The sequence below is a fragment of the Gopherus flavomarginatus genome, chromosome 1, assembly GCF_025201925.1.
Source record: "Gopherus flavomarginatus isolate rGopFla2 chromosome 1, rGopFla2.mat.asm, whole genome shotgun sequence".
NCBI lineage: Eukaryota > Metazoa > Chordata > Testudines > Testudinidae > Gopherus > Gopherus flavomarginatus.
The window spans coordinates 216,965,335-216,985,923 of record NC_066617.1 but is presented as its reverse complement, the minus strand read 5'-3'; the positions used below and the strand labels follow the sequence as shown (position 1 = coordinate 216,985,923).

At 41.2% G+C, this 20,589-nt stretch overlaps 1 protein-coding gene across 1 annotated transcript in view; it reads right to left on the bottom strand.

The window, feature by feature from the left end:
• The window catches only part of CFAP47 (cilia and flagella associated protein 47), a 680,893-nt gene that overhangs the window by 318,537 nt on the left and 341,767 nt on the right, over nt 1–20,589 (bottom strand). Inside the window, exon 46 of the mRNA XM_050936444.1 lies at nt 229–425. Within this exon, the coding sequence (XP_050792401.1) occupies nt 229–425 (197 nt within the window). The remainder of the gene's footprint in view (nt 1–228; nt 426–20,589) is intronic.

Here is a 20,589-nt window from a genome sequence, read left to right as displayed (position 1 = left end):
TGAGACTAAGACTAAATAGTTATTTAGGTGGGCAGAAAACAATCAGTAACTTTTTTCCCTAAACAAGTTTTATGTTTACATACCATTTAGACTTTGGGCAACAACATAAAATCAGTATTTCAGTACTTTTGTGGTTTCTATGTTGCATGGATGTTAATTTTAATTTAAAAGGCTGAATCCCATAATCCTGAATCTTGATTTAACCTTCTAATTGTAAAATGGACTTACTATTGGTATGTCCTGAATCACGGCCTGATACGCGGGTGTTACAAATTCAAGCTCAGCCTCAGCACTATCTGTATTCACCACACACTCAATCAAGTAGACCCGAATATCATAGAAAGATTGCAGCAGAATCTGGCAGGGATAGCGACCAGGATATTGTGGAGTAAACTTTATAGGCAGTTCAACTGCTGTATCTTTATCTTAAAAAAAAAAAGGGGATAATTATGTCAAATGTTCCAAAAATATTTAACACACAAACATCTGGAGAGACATATGCAGTCTGTATCAAGAGATTCTTTCTGCAGTACACACATAACACAAGTAACTCTGAAATCACACAAGTCTTTTCATTTATACATAGTCAAAATTAATTTTGCTAGAGAGAAACTTTTGAATATATTTACGCTTCCAAATAACATTATTTTGTATAATTTTTTGTTCCGCATAGAGAAAATATATTAAAAGATTTATTTACTAATTACATTTAGAGAAGTTTGTTGTGTATGAATCTTTTTCCAGATACCATATACATAGTGACTATAACTTAAAAAATTGGTTAACAATTATCATGCAGTGGTATCTGACACAGACTCAGACTTTAAAGTCAGAAGTGACCATCATGATCATCTAATCTGACACATTGCAGGCCAGAGAATCTCGCCCACCCAGTCCTATAATAGACCCATCACCTCTGGCTGAGTTACTGAAGTCCTCAAATCATGGTTAAAAACTTCAAGTTACAGAGAATCCGCTATTTACACTTGTTTAAACCTTCAAGTGACTCGTGCCACATGCTGCAGAGGAAGGCAAAAAAAAAAACCCTATAATCTCTGCCATAGGCATGCGCACGGGTGTGCCGGGTGTGCCCAGACACACCCTAATGCAGGGGTGGGAAAATGGCTCCACTCTTCCTGCGCAGCAAGCCGCAGGGTCCGCGCTCCCAGGCCGGAGCGCCCAGCCAAGCGCAGCAAGCCGCCGACCCCTCCCTCGCCTTCCCCCATCCCCTGGAAAATAACTATAATATTGCAGATACCATTGACCCTAACACTCCCCCTGCGATCTACACATCTCCCTTTCAGTGATCCAGGACAAAGGGTCAGCAACTTCCATGAACTCTGCAGAGGGCCCACTGCAGAAAAGGAGAGGAAGACATGTGAGACAAGATAGTGGCTGTGAGCAGAAAGTGGTATGGTTATTCTCAAGAGCAGCCCCCCACAAGCCCTTCAGGGAATTCGCAAAAAGTGAATGCAGTCTGCAGCGACAATAGCTTCTCTTTGGTTCCCCTTTATGCTGAAGAACCCCACTTCATGAGGACTTTCAAGGGTAGCTACCAATGCAGAAAGACTTACATGGAATGTAGAGCAGTGCAGAAGCACAGAACTTTCATACAGCTGGAACTGAGATCCACAGGGTTTGAGGACACCACCACCCAGTTTGTTCCACAAGGGAGGACACATCCTACCTACCTCAGCTAAGAGCTTGGAAAATAATTCTTACAATGTTTTCCTCCTCCACTCTCCCCTCCTCTGGGTTATTTTGTGGAAAGGAGGCAATTAGGCTCAATGTGTGACATTATTTTCAAATGATATTTTAATGGCAACTATTATGTTTTAAAAATGCAATCAATCTTCATTTACAATGCTGCTCTCTTTCAATTCTCACATTTCTGAAAATTATACAGCAAACCAATACTTCCCTGTTGCTTTACTGCGTTCCAAAAAGTTGATACTTCTCTTGTCTGTACCCTCCATTATTACATAAAAATTGCTCAGGTTCACAGGATGAATAATATAGTATTACATTATGAGCCTTTCAACATTACTAGGCTATCAAAAAGATTATAAATTGCACCTCAGGTTCAACCTTCTCTGAAATAAATTAGCTTGTTCCTTCATAAAGACAAGATTAATGACCTGCTAATTTATGAATTATTACCCTTTTTCTGTTTTGTCACTAAGTTATTATCCCCAATGGCTATCTTCCATAAAAATGTCCCAGGTTTGTCAGTTACGCAAGTAATAAAACTCCCTTCCTTATACCTGATTCGTAAATATATTTCCTGCAAATCTGACTGTAACCCTATCTGATCAGTCAATTTGTGGGAGTACAAAGAGGATATCCAAACCAATATACATATCTAAATCATTAGTGATATATTTTAAGTACTTGCAGTTCTTCAAGGTAAGATGCAATGTCTGTCCTCATATAGTCCAGTTATTGTCAATATACTCTAGTATATTTTGTATTAATTGGAAACGCCAAGATGTTTTGTAGTAATAAGAGGAATTTTAAAATATGTACTATAAAAGCTTATCATTGAGGTAAATGCTGCTCCCCTTGTTGTACCCCTATGGTCACTTAAGAGTCCACTCCTGACTAACCAGAACAGATTCAGTTCTATTACACAGTGGGGAGGGCAGTTTATCACAGTCCTCCATAAGGTTCTATAGCCCCCATGTGCCATTGATATGTGCTGCAACAACAACTGGGGATAAATTCCTTCCTTCATAAGCCCTGTGGAAATGCATTCTGCTGACACAGGCTGTGAGCTGGGAAGATTATTTCCTATATTATTTTTAGTCAGGACACTCAAGTGTTTCACAAGATACTCAAGCCCAACAATATTAGTCAGGATAAAATCTAGCAAATTATTAATTAAAATTCATTTTAAATGTTAATTTAATATAGAGGTGCATGAGTAGCCAATCACTAGACCAATGATCCCCAAACTTTTTTGTCCATGTCCCCCCATTACCTGGTCCGCGCCCCTCCAGGAGCCATGGTCGGGAGCAGGACCACAACTGGAAGTGGATCCAGTGCTGCCACTGAGGCCTGCAGTTGGGACCAGGAGCCAGGGGCCACAGTCAGTAGCAGAGCTGTGTCCGGGAGTGGGGATGGGATCCAATGGCAGAGGCTGGGGCCGGGGATGAGGCTAAGGGACTGGTAATTTGCTTGCTTGGTATATTGTGGAAGACTATCATAAACTGAGGGGACGTCCTCTTTCTAGGCTTGCTTGTGACAGAAAAGCTTATATTGCACAACATTTAATACACTGAGTTAACTGTTGGGTCATAGAAAAGGGTTATCAGAATTTCTACTAATTTCAGCTGTGTACAAGGTATATTCATCATAATGCAAAAATTGCAAGGCTTCTACATTTGTATGGATTCTTCCTGACATACTTCCAGGGCTTTAGTTTGTCAATCTTTGCCAGACTTCCGGCTGAGTCACACCCAGTCAGCGTGTATACTGCTGTCAACATTCTGCAGTTGTTGGCCAAGTTCAATTGCAGTGGCATGGGTTGGTAAAAACCTGGCTTTCTTTCACTCCAGGATTAACAACAGCAATGTTGATTTGGCGGGATGGGTGGGGGGTATCAATTTTAGGTGAAGAGAATTCAAGACTTTGTTCCAGGAGCCAGCAAGGAGCTCAGTGGGTTCCAGTAAAACATCTGGCACTTTAGTTCTTAACCATTTGTAGATTACTCCAAAAACATCTAGAATCAGGGGGATATACTTAACTTCAAGTTAAGGAGGGTCTTCCCAGAATTCAGCTCATTCTAGAGCAGGTTAAATGTTTGTGGGTTGAAGCTGATGACAGCCATTCCCCAAGTAGCATGGATTACAGAAGAAAGGTTGACCTGCATTGGATGAGTTATTGTTGGACAGTTTCCCCAATGTGTTATATTAGTAAGGTTCCAGCCTAATTAACCCCCATTCCCAGTGTACTGTCTTTTTTTCTGTGGGGCCCAAGATGACACCTTTACAAAGAATAGACCGGGAAATTTAGCTTACAGTTATTAAACGTTATCAAACGTTATATTAGGCCTCGGGGGTAGAGAGAAAGTGTGTGGAGAAAGTAAATAAGGAAGTGTTATTTACTCCTCATAATGCAAGAACTAGGGGGTCATCAAATGAAATTAATAGGCAGAAGGTTTAAAACAAACAAAAGGAAGTATTCTGTCATATAATACACAATCAATCTGTGGAACTCTTTGCCAGAGGATGTTGTGAAGGCCAAGAATATAACAGGGTTCAAAAAAGAACTAGATAAGTTCATGGAGGATAGGTCCATCAATGGCTATTAGCCAGGATGGTGTGGATGGCATCCCTCGCCTCTGTTTGCCAAAAGCTGGGAATGGGTGACAGGGGATGGATCACTTGATGATTACTTGTTCTGTTCATTCCCTCTGAAGCACCTGGAATTGGCCACTATTGGAAGATAGGATGGACCATTGCTCTGACCCAGTATGGCCATTCTGATGTTTTTAAACGTATTTGAATTTAGTACTTATGAAACGTTGCTGGAATAATCTCTACTTAGTCCCATGACAAGGATAGACTAGACAAACAGGAGCAATAACAGCTTCTCTATGTTGCCACACCTATGCCACACAGTGATCTAGAGAGATCACCTCTAAAGGTAGCAGTCTCCAGGTTCAGTGAATCCCTTCTGCACTACAAACAATAGTATCAATGTGCTGTGGTTCTCTCTCCATTAGGAATTAGAAGACCATCAATGTATTTAAAAAAAGAGACCAAACAGACATCAGATTCAGGGTATGGGGAAGAGAGAAAATGGGAGAGGTTTCAGTCCTGGATTCTGCAAGCTTTTACATAGTGCACACTGTGGTGCAAATGGTTGTTGTGCTCAAGTATAGTAATGAACTTACTAGTGTGGGTTCAAATAATCTTAAGAACATTAGTGCCATAGTTTCAAGAGCTCAACACCCAACAGCTTACACTTATAAACCTAAAAAAGCAGTCAGATTTTCAGAAGTTGTCATTTCAGTTGGAGCTGTTGGGTGCTGAGAGCTTTCAAAAAGTTGGCCACTTCATTTAGGTGCTTAAATCGGAGCTGAGTCCTTTTGAAATTCTGGTCACAATTGTATTCAGCTCTGTTGAAAATCTGATGTTAGGTATAGTCCTTTGGCAAGAAGCAGAATTAAGTCTCAAGTCTCTTGCACTTTTGATCTCTTGTTTTCAAGTGAGAAGGGTAAAAATGAGATGGGGTAGTGGGTCAATATGGATATTTCAAAGGAAATGTGCTTAAGAGCAATCCTTAACACATACATGAGGATTTTAGCCATGCTTTTTCTTCTTACACCTGCTAATAGTTAGAGACCAACAGTCACCAGTGAGAAGCGTTCTTTCATGGCATTACCTCTGCCAATCCCTATGGCAAAAGCCTACAAAGCATGGCTTCATCATGCAAAAACTTATTTTTGGAACAATCCCTCAAAAGCCATGGGGAGGTGGGTACGAGCTTTAGCATGGTTTCAATCTGTAAGACAACTTCTGTTCTACAATTTCTAGGACAAGAGAAAGAAGTGAGAAACACAATCCATTAGTTCCACACCCTTCTTAATCCTTTGAAACTGACAGTATAAAAAACATTCTGGACACTTCTTTAGATGTACAGCCAGTGTCATGACATGCTGAATCTGGTGCACCATAGAACTAATTTAATGGAAATCAGCATTATTATCTAAGGGTATGTCTACACTACGAAATTAGATCGATTTAATAGAGCAGTTCAAATATAGGCTAAGCAAGTGCATAATGGTGGTAGAAATGTGCCTTTGGACGTTTACAAGCTCGCTCGCGCAGTTTACTGACTCGGTCAAACCTCAGCGAAACCAATGTTTCCATTGTTGTTACTGCTTGCTGTGTGCTCCACAATACCTGTGAGAGTAAGGGGGAGATGGCAGGGTGGGAGGCAAATTGCCTGGCCGCTGATTACGCACAGCCAGACACAAGGGCAGTTAGAAGAGCACAGCAGGGTGCACTGCGCATCAGAGAAGCACAGAAAACCAGTTTCATGACTGGCCAGGCTACAGTGTGAAAGTTCTGTTTGTTTCTCCTTGATGAAAACCCGCTCCCTTGGTTCACTGTACTTCGCTGTAAGCCAACTGCCCTTCCTGCCCCCCTTTGATCTCCACTTGCAGAGGCAATACAGTCACTGTTGTTTCAAATTCATGCATTCTTTATTAATTTGTCACACAAATGGGGGGATAACTGCCAAGGTAGCCCGGGAGGGGTGAGGGAGGAGGGAAGCACAGGGGTGGGGTAGCTATAGGGGCACCCCCTAAAATGGCAGGCAGCTCAGTATAGAAGCAGCAGGTCTGGGGCTCTGACAAATGTTTTGGAAAGGAAATACTTTATCTAAACTGATTTTAAATTCTAAGTGGTACTGAAACTGTTCAGATGATAACTGTGTTACTAACTTGTAATCGGAGCTTTTCAAATTAGCCTTTTCCACAACCTCCATATTTATGGTATGTGAGCACCATACCTCAGAAACTCAGGAGCCACTTAGGTATTATAAATTCAAATGGAAGCCAGGAGCTACAGCACTGAGATAGCATACTGCAAATGGTTCTCCCTAAAATTACCTTTCTATTCAGTATTTCTAATTCTGCCTACAAAGAAATTTGAAAATAAGTGGGCAGCATTCCCAATATATCTAAGAGACTAACTGGGATTTCTCCACTTACACATGAATAAACTGATTTTCTCCTTCATAAGTCATCCAACACAGATTTCCACTTTTAGGAAATGGGAAAAAAAATGAATCTGCAAAGAAAGAGCTGTGGATTGGAGAAAGTGATATTGGAGTGGTAATCTCACAAACTACGTATTAGATATCGGTGGGTAGAAGTTAATAATACTTTGAAAATATGTGCACAGAGTTAGAACTTCACAACAAAGTGAAAAAGTGGGTTCTCGAGTTACTGGTCCTAATAGAGTTACCAGAGAAACCAGGGGGTTGACACAAGGCCCCTGAAATTTAAGAAGGAAGAGTAGAGAATTAATACAGAAAATAAAGTCCTCCAAATGTGTCACCAATGTTCTTAGTAGAGGCTCTTGGAATAATCAGATCAAGGAAAAGAGCTCAGAACTAATACTAAAGAATGCAATAAGCACTTGAGTAGATATCAGCACTGATGGAATCAAATAAAAGTGTTGAGTCTACCATTTATTGCATTGAAACAAATGAATGTAATGCTAGTGATGATAGCTTAAAGGCAGACAATGCCAAAAAACTAGACAAATGCCTGCTAGTAATTTCTTCAGTAAACAAGGTCACAGTTTTCTTCATCTTCCATAGCTTTGGAACTTATGACTGAGGAACAGAAGTGCTCTCTGAACACACACAAAAATAAAACCTAACAACTGTTTTAGCATCAGTTTAAGATTTTTACACAAAGACAGAGAAAACTGAGTATATTAACTGTTAAAAAAAACATTTATCAGAACAGAGGTGATAAAACCAAATACTTTTCACAGTATTTCTACAGAAAACTTTTTAATCCATTCATTGGAAAAATAAAATAAAATAAAATCTATTTTATTGGACATTCTTTAAAAATATAACAGCAGGCAGCCTATATTGTCAAATCTTGTCAGGAGAAGCTATAGAACTCTTTTATTAGTTTTTGATACAGCACCTAAATTAGGTATCAAGATGTAATACAATGCCTTTCATTTTAGGAACAATTTTTCAGTGCACTATATTTCAGCACACAGATGCACTTCCATCTCCTGCTGGACAATTTTAATGCTGAAATTGTTCAAAACAAAACATGTTACTTCTCTGTAGTTCAAAATGTAAAATGCTTTCTCTTCCATTTGCCTAGTTGGGCTTTTATTTCCAATTTTATAAAAGACGCTAGACAAAGAGACAAAACATTCAATCCGATAGATGCATGAGTAGAAGTGCAGAAGACTTGGAGCATATCTGACTTAGGTAAGCTAGTCCACCACTGTGCAGGTAGCAAATGAGATGTTTGCTATAGTGTGGGGCTATTGTGTTTTGGGGGTTATTTCGCATACCGATTGTGTTGTGTGTGGTGGTTGTGTTGACTTGGGTGTAGGGATTGTAGGCTGGTGGACCTAATCACCGGACTGGGATAAAAATTCCATGTCTGGTTCCATTTGTATTCTTTTCCTCAGAGCTCAGTTTATTCTTTAAACTACACACAAAGGAAAATATGAAACCACCACTACCAAGCCTACAGTCCTGTTCTTAACTGAGACTGCGGGGCCCTCTGGCAGATATGGGGTCTGGACCTTCCCCAGCCTATTGGTGTCTATGGGGCCTGCTTGCCCTCTCGCAGCCTTCTGCTGCAGCCACAGGAAAGTGTATTCCTCATGGAACTGATACGCTCATTTACATACTCCAGCTGGGAGTCAGACCCAGTTATTACCAGCTGTTCAGCTGGATCAGTTGATTCCCAGTACCTGCCTGCTGGGCTTCCCTCCAGCACAGGACTAGCTGCTCTCCAGCCCACCTAGTTCTTAAAGGGACAGACTGCCCTATTACATGGGGTAGCACTGGGAGATTTGCATTGATTTGTGAAGGTGATGAACAAGGGCAGCATGCTGTGGTGATGGGCTATGTGTGTTTGCAGTTACTGTGTGCGCTGGTCAGAGGCCACAGAGCCAAGAGGGACACCTGGACCATAGCATCACAACTTTTTGGCCAGGCCAAACCCAGGTGGCACTGAAAACCCATGTGTCAGGTTTCAGTGTCATGCACTCAGATTTGGCCTGGCTGCATAGAGAGATGGCAGGGCCAAATCTGAGTGAGTGGCATTGAAACCCTAGTGTACCAGATCCCAATACCACTCAGGTTCCCAGCCAAAAGGTTATCCAGCCACAGCCTGGGCGCTGCCCTGCCCCAAGCTCTGTGCACTAAGTGACCAATGCACACAGTAACCCCAAACACTCAGATTTGGAGGGAGTGGGTTTAGGGGATCATAGACCAGGCTGTTGGGGAAGGGGGGTTGCACCTTAGAGGGAAAGACGAAGGTCAGGCAGAAAAAGGAGAGCAAATCTATGATCCATCCACTTTAAGTAGCACTCCACTGCCCCTGGCTGGTCATGTTGTGGGGATAGTTGTGTTGATCAGTGTCAGGAGAGGTTGTGCTAGGAGAATTGTGCTGGTTTGTGAAGGTGGCAGCTGAACCAAGTAATCCACCATCTGTGCTCTCTCCCGTATACTCCATGAAACGGTGGATGTGAAATCCACATTATCTGTATTGTAAAGGTGATCATTGGCTGAGTTACCTCTGATGTCACAATGGTCTTGGACTCGGTGTGACACAGATACATGCCTTACTGTAACTGTATACCACAAGGTGTAATTGATAAAGTAAAACTGGCTGAGAACTTAAAAACTGGATAGTAACAGACTACAAATCCCAGTGATGACTCAACCTGGTGATATTCGGAACAAAAAGAGCTCTCAATCATGCTTCTAGCTGTTTCCATCACTTCATATTGAGTCAGACATTGTAGGTTTCAGTGTGACATACCAAATGATATTCTCAGAGTCTTATTATATAGATACTACCGAACAGTATCTAACCTTACCCCATTGCTATCCTTGCTTATTTCACGTGACCCTGTACTTTACATGGTGGCACCTATTCCATGGAATGAAAAAGGCTTTTGTCTGTGCTAGGAGTGCAAGTTCAAGTTCTTTGAAGGTAAGTGACTGTGTTCAAGAGAGTTAGGACCAAAATGGAACAAAAACATGCTCTGTGAAGCATTTGTTTAGTAAGCTAAAGTATCTGTGATCCATCAAATATCAAACTGTATCCATCTCTACCTATAAAGCTTTTGTGCGCATTTCTACTTCAATTGCTCAAAGCCACTACCAGTGCCACGTTCCAGTGCCTACAAACCCCATCCCTTCCACCTGAAGGAATACCTTAGTAATTGCCCAAATACTATTAGTTCTGCATTCTGAGGATTCATTTAGTATTCAGGTTTCAGACAGCATTAGCATAGGTTCTGTAGTATCTAGGCTACTGCACAAATTGGTCTCTGGACTAACGATTCTCCTCTCAGAAACAAGCAGATTTTATTTTATTTGGGGGAAAAGAGGGCGCCAGATTTCCCTAGTGAACTAGAATAGCAGCCATGAGTTTTTGGTAATCCTAGGCAAGATCATGAGCTATGTAGGCTGCCCCACCAGATGTACGGACACCAATTTCCATCCAACAGATGAGTTATGTTCTTTTTTCTACTCATGCACATTACTCATTCTAGTCTTCTTTTTTAAATTATGCACTGACTTCACCTCAACTTCATTGTGTTTTTTTAAATTCTATTATAATAAATCTCTGCACAAGATTACAGAGTTTCTACTTCTTGCCATGTTCTCTCGTTCTTTAGTCTCTCACTGCAAGGCAGATGTATCAGACCTCAAATCATTCTTGTAACTCTTTTCATCAACCTCCTTTTTGAAGTGTGGACAACAGAACTGAACATAAAGTTCCAGTAATGGTTTCAGTAATGCCATATACAGTGGTAATATCACCTCCCTATTTCTACTCAATATTCCCATTTATACATCCAAGGATTTAATTTTTCTTTCTTAACTGCCACATCATACTTCAAGCTATATCAGCTGATTATTCACCATGACCATTAAGTTCCCTTCAGAGATACTGCTTTACAAAATACAGACCCCTTCCTGTAAGTATGGTCTACATTCTTTGATCCTAGAGATACGATCTTGCACTAGCTATATTAAAATGTATATTGTTCAAGAGATCCCAACAGACCAAGCAATCCAAGTTACGCCGTAGAACTGACCCATCCTTATTACTTTGTTAATTTTTGTCAACTTCAAAATTCACCAGCCATGTTTTTATATTTTCATTTAGACCACTGATGAAGATCTTTAATAACACTGGGCCAAAAATCGATTACTGGGGGAAGCCACTAGAAACATCTTCAGTGGCTGAAGGTATCTCATGATTGTGTGTGGCTACCTTTTGCTTTGCAGAGGTGCAAAGCAAAAACAGTTCCCACTAACTTGCACTGAAGTTGTTGGTCCTCTACATATCTGAAAATCATGCCCAAATTGAGTCAAAAGCTGGGCATCCAAAAAAGGCACCTCAAAATCAGATCATTTCAGCTGCAATTCTCTGACCCACCTCGACCTGAGTCTCATTTACACTGTGTAGAAGTTTGGGGAAAGAAGTGAGATAAGGTCATACAATAAACTTGGGCCCTTCAGACTTGGTCCTCAACAGCTGACTGCAGGAAACCCAGATTCTCTGAGATGTCCCTACCTAGATTCCCCCTCACCTCCTCCTGTTCCTTTTAGCTGAAGTTCTGTTATGTGACTTTTACTTAGAAACGCCTCAAGAATTTGTTAGAGGTTTTTTGCCTAATAGATTGATCCGCAAGACCTATCTGATATTTGGATCTAACTAGTTTTCAACAGAACTCATAAAAAATGGGGCAGAGAGAATGAAGAGGAAGGCTTTGGTTAAATATTTTTGGTTAACTATAAGACGTTGCTCCCGGTAAGGGGTTGCACTTACCTCTCTTGAGCACTCCCTGGCCAGGTGCATGTGCCTGCACGCTCTCTCTACCTATTTGTGGTGGTCTTCACGGATTCAGCCCTCTAACCAAATCACAAATCCTCTGTCAGTTTGTCCCTGCTCTGGAATAGAGCAGTCCCCCAGGGCTCCTTCGCCCTCTCAGGGCCTCTCTCATCCCAGCTCTTCAGCTGGATCACTACAGTTCAGCCTCCTTCTGGGATGCCTCAAAGTCCAGGCCACTTCCCCCAGCAACTAATGGGGGGTTGGACCTGGGCCACCCACTACTCCGGGTCCCAGCCAAGGGACCTTGTAGATAGCAGCTGTGCCCCTTTATCTAAGTTGCACTGCTGCTGTAATTCCCTGGGCCACTTCCCCATAGCTCCCACATATTCTTCACTTTTAGCTCAGGGCCTTGTCCTTGTGGGGTACTAGCAGCCAGCCTGGAGCACCATCCACTCTCCTCCAGCTCTAGCAAGGAACTGAACTTGCTTTGGCCCTGCAGCTCTTCTTATTATATTGACCTGCTAGGCCCTGATTCACCAGCTTGGCTTAACAATGAAATCCTTGCTGATCTTAAATGCAAAAAAGAAGCTTACAAGATGTGGAAGATTAGACATATGACCAGGGAGGAGTATAAAGATATTGCTCAGGCATGCAGGAGTGAAATCAGGAAGGCCAAATCACACTTGGAGTTGCAGCTAGCAAGAGATGTTAAGAGTAACAAGAAGGATTTCTTAAGGTATGTTACCAACAAGAAGAAAGTCAAGGAAAGTGTGGCCCCCTTACTGAATGAGGGAGGCAATCTAGTGACAGAGGATGTGGAAGAAGCTAATGTACTCAGTGCTTTTTTTTGCCTCTGTCTTCACGAACAAGCTCAGCTCCCAGACTACTGCACTGGACAGCACAGCATGGGGAGGAGGTGACCAGCACTCTGTGGAGAAAGAAGTGGTTCAGAACTATTTTGAAAAACTGGATGAGCACAAGTCCATGGGGCCAGAGGCACTGCATCCGAGGGTACTAAAGGAGTTGGCTTATGTGATTGCAGAGCCATTGGCCATTATCTTTGAAAACTCATGGAAGTCCCAGATGACTGGAAAAAGGCTACCGTAATGCCCATCTTTAAAAAAGGGAAGAAGGAGGATCTGGGGAACTACGAGCCAGTCAGCCTCACCTCAGTCCCTGGAAAAATCATGGAGCAGGTCCTCAAGGAATCAATTCTGAAGCACTTAGAGGAGAGGAAAGTGATCAGGAACAGTCAGCATGGATTCACCAAGGGCAAGTCATGCCTGACTAACCTAATTGCCTTCTATGAGGAGATAACCGGGGGAAAGCCGTGGATGTGTTATTCCTTGACTTTAGAAAAGCTTTTGATACGGTCTCCCACAGTATTCTTCCCAGCAAGTTAAAGAAGTATGGGCTGGATGATTGGACTATAAGGTGGATAGAAAGCTGGCTAGATCGTTGGGCTCATCAGGTAGTGATCAACGGCTCCATGTCTAGTTGGCAGCCGGTTTCAAGCAGAGTGCCCCAAGGGTCGGTCCTGGGGAGTTTTGTTCAATATCTTAATTAATGATCTGGAGGATGGCATGGACTGCACTCTCAGCAAGTTTGCAGATGACACTAAACTGGGAGGAGTGGTAGATACGCTGGAGGGTAGGGATAGGATGCAGAGGGACCTAGACAAATTAGAGGACTGGACCAAAAGAAACCTGATGAGGTTCAACAAGGACAAGTGCAGAGTCCTGCACTTAGGACAGAAGAATCCCATTCACTGTTACAGACTAGGGACCGAATGGCTAGGAAGCAGTTCTGCAGAAAAGGACCTAGGGGTTACAGTGGACGAGAAGCTGGATGTGAGTCAGGGTGCCCTTGTTGCCAAGAAGGCTAATGGCATTTTGGGCTGTATAAGTAGGGGCATTGCCAGCAGATTGAGGGATGTGATCATTCTCTTCTATTTGACATTGGTGAAGCCTCATCTGGAGTACTGTGTCCAGTTTCGGGCCCCACACTACAAGAAAGATGTGGAAAAACTGGAAAGAGTCCAGCAGAGGGCAACAAATATTAGGGGGCTGGAGCACATGACTTATGAGGAGAGGCTGAGGGAACTGGGATTGTTTAGTCTGCAGAATAGAAGAATGAGGGGGGATATGATAGCTGCTTTCAACTACCTGAAAGGGGGTTCCAAAGAGGATGGATCTAGATTGTTCTCAGTGGTACCTGATGACAGAACAAGGAGTAATGATCTCAAGTTGCAGTGGGGGAGGTTTAGGTTGGATATTAGGAAAAACTTTTTCACTAGGAGGGTGGTGAAGCACTGGAATGGGTTACCTAGACAGGTGGTGGAATCTCCTGCCTTAGATGTTTTTAAGGTCAGGCTTGACAAAGCCCTGGCTGGGATGATTTAGTTGGGAATTGGTCCTGCTTTGAGCAGGGGGTTGGACTAGATGACTTCCTGAGGTCCCTTCTGACCCTGATATTCTATGATACTTCCCACACAGCTGCTCTAGGCAACTTGGAAGACCTCTCTACTGCCCTTTTCTGGGTCAGGGTGTGGCAGGGCCATAAGGCCTCCAGCAGGGGCCTCAGAGCCTAGTCCACTCCATCACACTCAGCCATACCAGAGTTTAGTCTGGCACAATTTTCTTTAAAGTACAGTTTTAAGTAAAAGCTTAAAAATTGCAAAAATGTTCTGTAATCTCAAGAAAATATAAAAACAGAGTTTTAACAACTAACATGTGAATCCTAAAACCTCGCAGCTCTTCTGCAACATTTCTGCTTTGCATAATTGATCTAGAAATCCTCCATTTGATATTTATTGATTGTACCTATATTACCCAATGAGTCCTTCATTGCCTGAAAGATAAATAACAGGTTTTAAGTTGTTTTTAAATGCCAGATAGTAATTCTATTCCCCCCACTCCATAATTAACATTGTATTGCTAGAGATGAACAGCAGTATACTGAAGGTAAATTATAGTTTACAGGCGCACTCTTAAAATTAGCTAAAATAATTAATTCAATCTTGGCCCTTTAAAAATCCTACTGACCTGTAGGAAAATAATATCCTTTTTATAGGAACTCAGTGCTAGAGAATGGAATTTGCCCCGCAAAGCAGGAAATCTTCTTCTGGATAAGAGATATTTGAAAGAATCAGGACTGCACACATACAAATGTATCACAAATAGACCATGAAAAAATATATTTCCAATTAAAAGCAATATTCTGATAATTATATTAAAAAGATACAAAAATATAATGTCTATACAATGTGGCTAATAGTTCAAGTTTTAAATGGTGATTCTATCCTGAAAAGTAACTCTAAAAATAGCAACTTCCCGCTCAGTGGATCTATTTATGACACGCGGAGTAGAATCTATTTACGATAGTAGCCAAGATAAGTTTTTACTGCTTTTTGCATCTGCCATGGAAGACCAGCATTGCTAGGAATATACATCAAACTCAATTCCTTCTTGTGTATATCATCAACAGAATTGTTCACTAAATTCCAGTTAGTTACATCTGTTTACCTCATTGCCCAGGTGACACTGTTAGCTTCAGTGCATCCCCACTGCCTTGTCTTGGTGTCAACAATGCCATATTTGGTTTAAAAAAACAAAAAACCCTAAAGGTTCCTTAATAGTAACTGCTGGCCTTTGAGAGTTGGGCCTCTGTACATTCACCCATGAAGGACTGGCACTTCTTGGAACTGAAGTCACAAAACACAAAACAGTGGGATAAGAACACCAAGGTAGAGGGAAGGGTGGGCAGGATGTGTGAATGCACAAAGGTGACTTTCAAATTAGAACAATCACCAGTAATTGTCTTTTTGTTCTTCAAGGATCTCTGTGCTTTGCCATTTGTGAGAAGTCAACTTGATTATACAGTGTCCATTGAAACCACAGAATGTAAGATGTCCTTGTCAGCTTTCCAAGCCTGAACCAAAGGAAGCTGAAGACTCAGAGCACCTGGTGCCAAAGGTGATCTATAATGAGAAGTGGACATCACCAGTGCCAACTGAGTCACCAGCATCAAAGTCCTGGTGTCAGAGTCTCTCCCACAGGACGGTGCCAGTGGCAGGGCCAAAGCAAAAGATAACGTAAAGGTTTCACTCATTTAGTGGCCGATAGTTTCAGTGCCAAAGTAGGTCAACAAGAACCTAGATCGCCAATCTGAACCACTCATGCTAAGGCTTGTGCCTTAAAGTCCTCTCTGGGGAAGCAGACCTGAAACCTTAACTGTCTACCCTGTGTTCTGGGTCTGAATACCTAACAGGCAGCATGCTGTCAAGGTGTGTGAGCTTCTCCTAGAGACACTCAGCTGCAGACCTGTACTCTGGATTCTGAATAAAGGGCTGAACTGTCGTTTTCTTGATAAGAACATAAAAACTGCCATACAGGATCAGACGAAAGGTCCGTCTAGCCCCAGTATCCTGACTTCTGACAGTGCCAATGCCAAGTGCTTCAAAGGGAATGAACAAGTAATCATCAAGTGATCCATCCCATCAGCCATTCCCGGATTCTGGCAAATAGAGGCTAGGGACTCCATCCCTGCCCATCTTGGCTAATAGCCATTGATGGACCTATCCTCCATGAACTTATCTAGTGCTTTTTGAACCCTGTTATAGTCTTGGTTCTCACAACATCCTCTGGCAAAGAGTTCCACAGGTTGACTGTGCGTTGTGTGAAGAAATACTTCCTTTTGTTTGTTTTAAATCTGCTGCCTACTGATTTTATTGGGTGACCTCTAGTTCTTGTGTTATGAGGAGTAAATAACACTGATGCCATTCTTATTGATGTTAATACACAAGAAGGAAAGAACTAACCCTGAATTTAACGTTCTATGTCGAGTTTGCAAGGCTGACAGTTAATATCTTTTTACTTATTAACTGAACACATTTGACATACAAATTAAGACCTAAAGACAGCGACCTATAATATTTTCAGAGAGTCACTTTTCAAAGTAGACTCACGCTTTCAATAAAGCTTTATTTGACAGGAGAGATATGAAAGCGCCCTAACCAAGTACTTCTTAATTACCTCTGTTGTCCAATATTCTGGATAAGTAAGGCTGTAAAATGTAGCTCAATTATGAGTATAGTAATGGAAATTAAGTAATCATACAGCTCACTTGCGATGGGTTCCTAATGTGATAAAGAGACATGAGAATTAATTTTCAATCTCAGAATGTACAGCAGACCCTCACTAGAACATGCGTCTTTGTAGCACGAATTTGGTTATAGCGTGGGACCACGCATGGGTCCCAAATTTAATTACCTTCATTGGAATCCATGGTAATGCAGTCCCCGTGTTAATGTGGAACCGTGCATGAATCCAAAACCCTGCATTCTAGTGGGGGTCCGGTGTATATAGTAAGTGGAGCTCTTAAAAGTAAGTAAAAGGTGATAAACATGGGGAGGTTGCTGGTTTATCATCTACAAGAAATTTTTTTTTTAAAAAGGAAAACAACAAAATGCTAGAGCACATATACAGCACTTAGGCCATGGAACATTACCAGGAAACCAAAAGGATCACTGACAACAGTGTACTGAAAGATAGATTTAAAGACCCAGGAAATTACTTTAAAATAAAAGATTGTTCTGATTAAACTCAACAGCGTGCAACAATCTGAGACAACATTTATAAGGCATATCAAAACAAGACAAAACAAAACAAAAAGATAAGGCTAATCCCAGTTCTTGAAAAAATATGAATGCACATTTTAAAACATATACATATTTATTCAGTCAAAATACAATTATTTGAAAGTGTTATTAAAATATATAAAATTGTGTAACAGAATGCTGTAGATAAAAATAGTTTCTACTTAACATAACTGACTGATGTGGTGAGGGTAAAAGAATTTTTAAAAATTATAAAGTATTTTCTACCCTTAGTGATAATTGTATGGCATGATGTAGCATCCTTTTTAATACTGCCAAATAATGATTTAAAATTTAATTCTTGTTTGGCTGGTTGTTCTGTATTTTATTGCAAACTATGGCAATTAAACAAAAAAAAGTCTTGTATTTCTAACTAAAATTTTAGTATATTACAGTACTTGAAAAATATTCTGACAAGACTGATATTTTAGGCTTGGCAATTCAGTAGGTAACTCTGATGGAGTGGACTAGACCACCAGGAGCCAAGAAATTGAGGAAAAACTGCAGGCACACACACACTTGACCCAGAGGGGCACTCACAAGAAGTGAGTGCCACCCCATTGCAGTAGCACATTTCTTTAAGTTAACACAGAACCAACATCCCAGTATGATGTTGAGGGCATTGTGTTGCTGTTGAAGATATTGCTTTTTTGAACAGTTGTAAAACTGAGTCCTTCTTTTTGGATTCAATGTAAAACTGTGATCCCATGTACTTTTTGGGTATTAAAGATACAATCATACTTTCTGAAGCAGCAGGGAGTGTAAAATTGGTGTTTTTGACAAATTTCTATGTGAATACTTTTTGGGGCCTCTGGAAGCTACCACAATACAAACATTAAGTGACCACATAGCCAGTTTAGATTACAAACAAGCCCAAAGACAATGTCTTCCTCTATCTATTATCTTATTTATTATTAGGGATAGCGTTAGCAGGGCCGGCTCCAGGCTCCAGCTTATCAAGCAGGTGCTTGGGGAGACCACTCTGGAGCGAGGCGGCACTTTCAAGTATTCGGCGGCAATTCGGCGGAGCGTCCCTCACTCCTGCTCGGAGCGAAGGACCTCAGGACCTCCTGCTGAATTGTCGCAGATCGCGATCGCGGCTTTTTTTTTTTTTTTTTTTTTTGGGTGGTTGGGGCGGCAAAACCCCTGGAGCCAGCCCTAAGCATTAGGGTACCTCCTAAATCAGGATCAGGATCCTATTAGGCTAGGTGTTGTACAAACACAGTAAGAGAGACTGTCCCTACCAGAAGACCTTAAAATATGAAAAGGCAAAAACCAGTGAAGACTGGGGAAATGATATAAACACACAAACATTGTGATTAGAATGGCAATATGAACCCATTTTGTTATTTCCATGTTGTTTCCCCCGACCCTTTTCTTCCCTCCCCACCATCCTTAAAGACAGCCAACACACAATACATGAGAGAGAAGGATATAGACAAATATTACAACAGTTGCTAAAATAATCTTTTGCTCCCTCCGCTGGGACAAAAAGATGATCTCCTATCAGGCAAGAGCTCTACTTATGATGACAATTACTCTACTAACTGTGACAGTGGTACCCCAAATGCCAGCTCTGGCCAAGGTTGAAGGCATTAACTAAGAACTGACAAGCTCATAGCTGGAAACCATTTATTCAAAACAGGTATTAGACTGATAAGAATGTATTTACTGTTTTGTCTCTGTGATTTGCTTTTTAAATTGCATTAATCTCACTTGTAATGTCTGTATTCCATGCTATCAGGAATATGTAAGTTTTGCTTTGTAACTCTAAAAATGTTTGCTGTAAACTTGTGAACCCAGTACGGGGATCATCTCTCCCACTCTCCTCCCTCTCCTGCCCCACATTAAAGACATCTATCAAGATTAAACGGCCATTAGGGAAAATCACAATACAAAGGATTAGTGAATGGCCTTATCACATCTTGGAAATGCTATGTGTAAAGAAGCCCATCTCAAACACTGAAAGGCCAAATGTAGAAAATAAAACAGGTCACAAGAAAATTTTTCATCTCTTTGCTGTTTGAATTCTCACAGTGCCAGAGACAATAAACTTAGGCAGCGATCCTGAGGGGCTATTTCGGGGTCCGCCCTGAAAGACATTTTAGATTGACAGATTACTACACCTCTGTCTTTAGGAATCATAGATGGTAAATCATTTATGTGTATATGCTTGTTTGAACCTGTAAATAACAAGTACTTCTTTTTCCTAGGGATGGTGTCCCTAGCCTCTGTTTGCCGGAAGCTGGGAATGAGACGTGTTGTCAGAGAACTACTTCTTCTATTTCTCTTCCTTCAAGTACATACTTAAAACCATTTTTCCAGATGTCCAAGAGATTGACTTCTCTACAAATACATTTTTGGGGTTTTGTGGTACTAACTGATTCCTTTGAGAACTCCTCCTTCCCCCATACATCTCTCCAAGACAGGTTCTTGTCCGTCCCTTTTCTCAGCAACAAAAGAAAACAGAAAAATACCATCTTTCTTGACTTGCTATATTTTTTCCAAAGCAGTTTAAAGCAGGTTAGTAATGTCACATAATTAACATTTTAAAACTTTGATGTAGGTGTATCCACAGGTGGTTAAACTGTATAAGTCACGTCTGAGAAGTGCTAAGCAACAGTGACCTGCTTAGGATCACTGGCCATACAATGACATTTTTTTATGTGGATAAAATATTGGTAATATTGTGTCTTTGTCAGAGTTGTCGGGGGTGGATTTCTGAAGTTATCTCTCCTAGACTATTTCTTTGCATATCACCTACATTAATCTCTCTGAACAAACTAATTCACCTCCAGACATTTCTCATTACTGCAAACACAAACACTTACTTTTAACTTGACAACAAATAGTATGTAAACAGAGAGCGATCTTATGCTTAAATAGCATATAGCAAATAGCAGCTTCTTTCAACCCTTATACCTCCTGGTCGTGTTAGCCATCTGGCTGCTCACCAGGCTGGTTTCTCCTCTCCTAGAGGACAGATGAATGTAATAACTTCTCCCAGCTACCTGAAAGTGTGATCTGATCTGATGCACCCTGAAATACCTTCCATGTGGCTAATCACAATAATATATATTTCATGTTTCTTTCTTTGAGATGTTTCGTTTTCACATTTTCTTTTCTTTCTACTTGAGCTGGACCAAATGGTCCATGTTAGTGCAGTTCCCAGACTTCTTTCAACTTCCAATCTCTCCTGCCCCTGAACTGTCTCCAGACTCTTTTGCCTTTGGAACTGTGCATTTGTAGAACTATTTTTCTTTACAGCTCTTTCCGGGCAGTTGTCTCAGAGTCAGGAGGGTCCACCATTCTCTGGCTAGTCTTCAAATGGATGTATAAGGACATCTGAGAGCCAATTTCC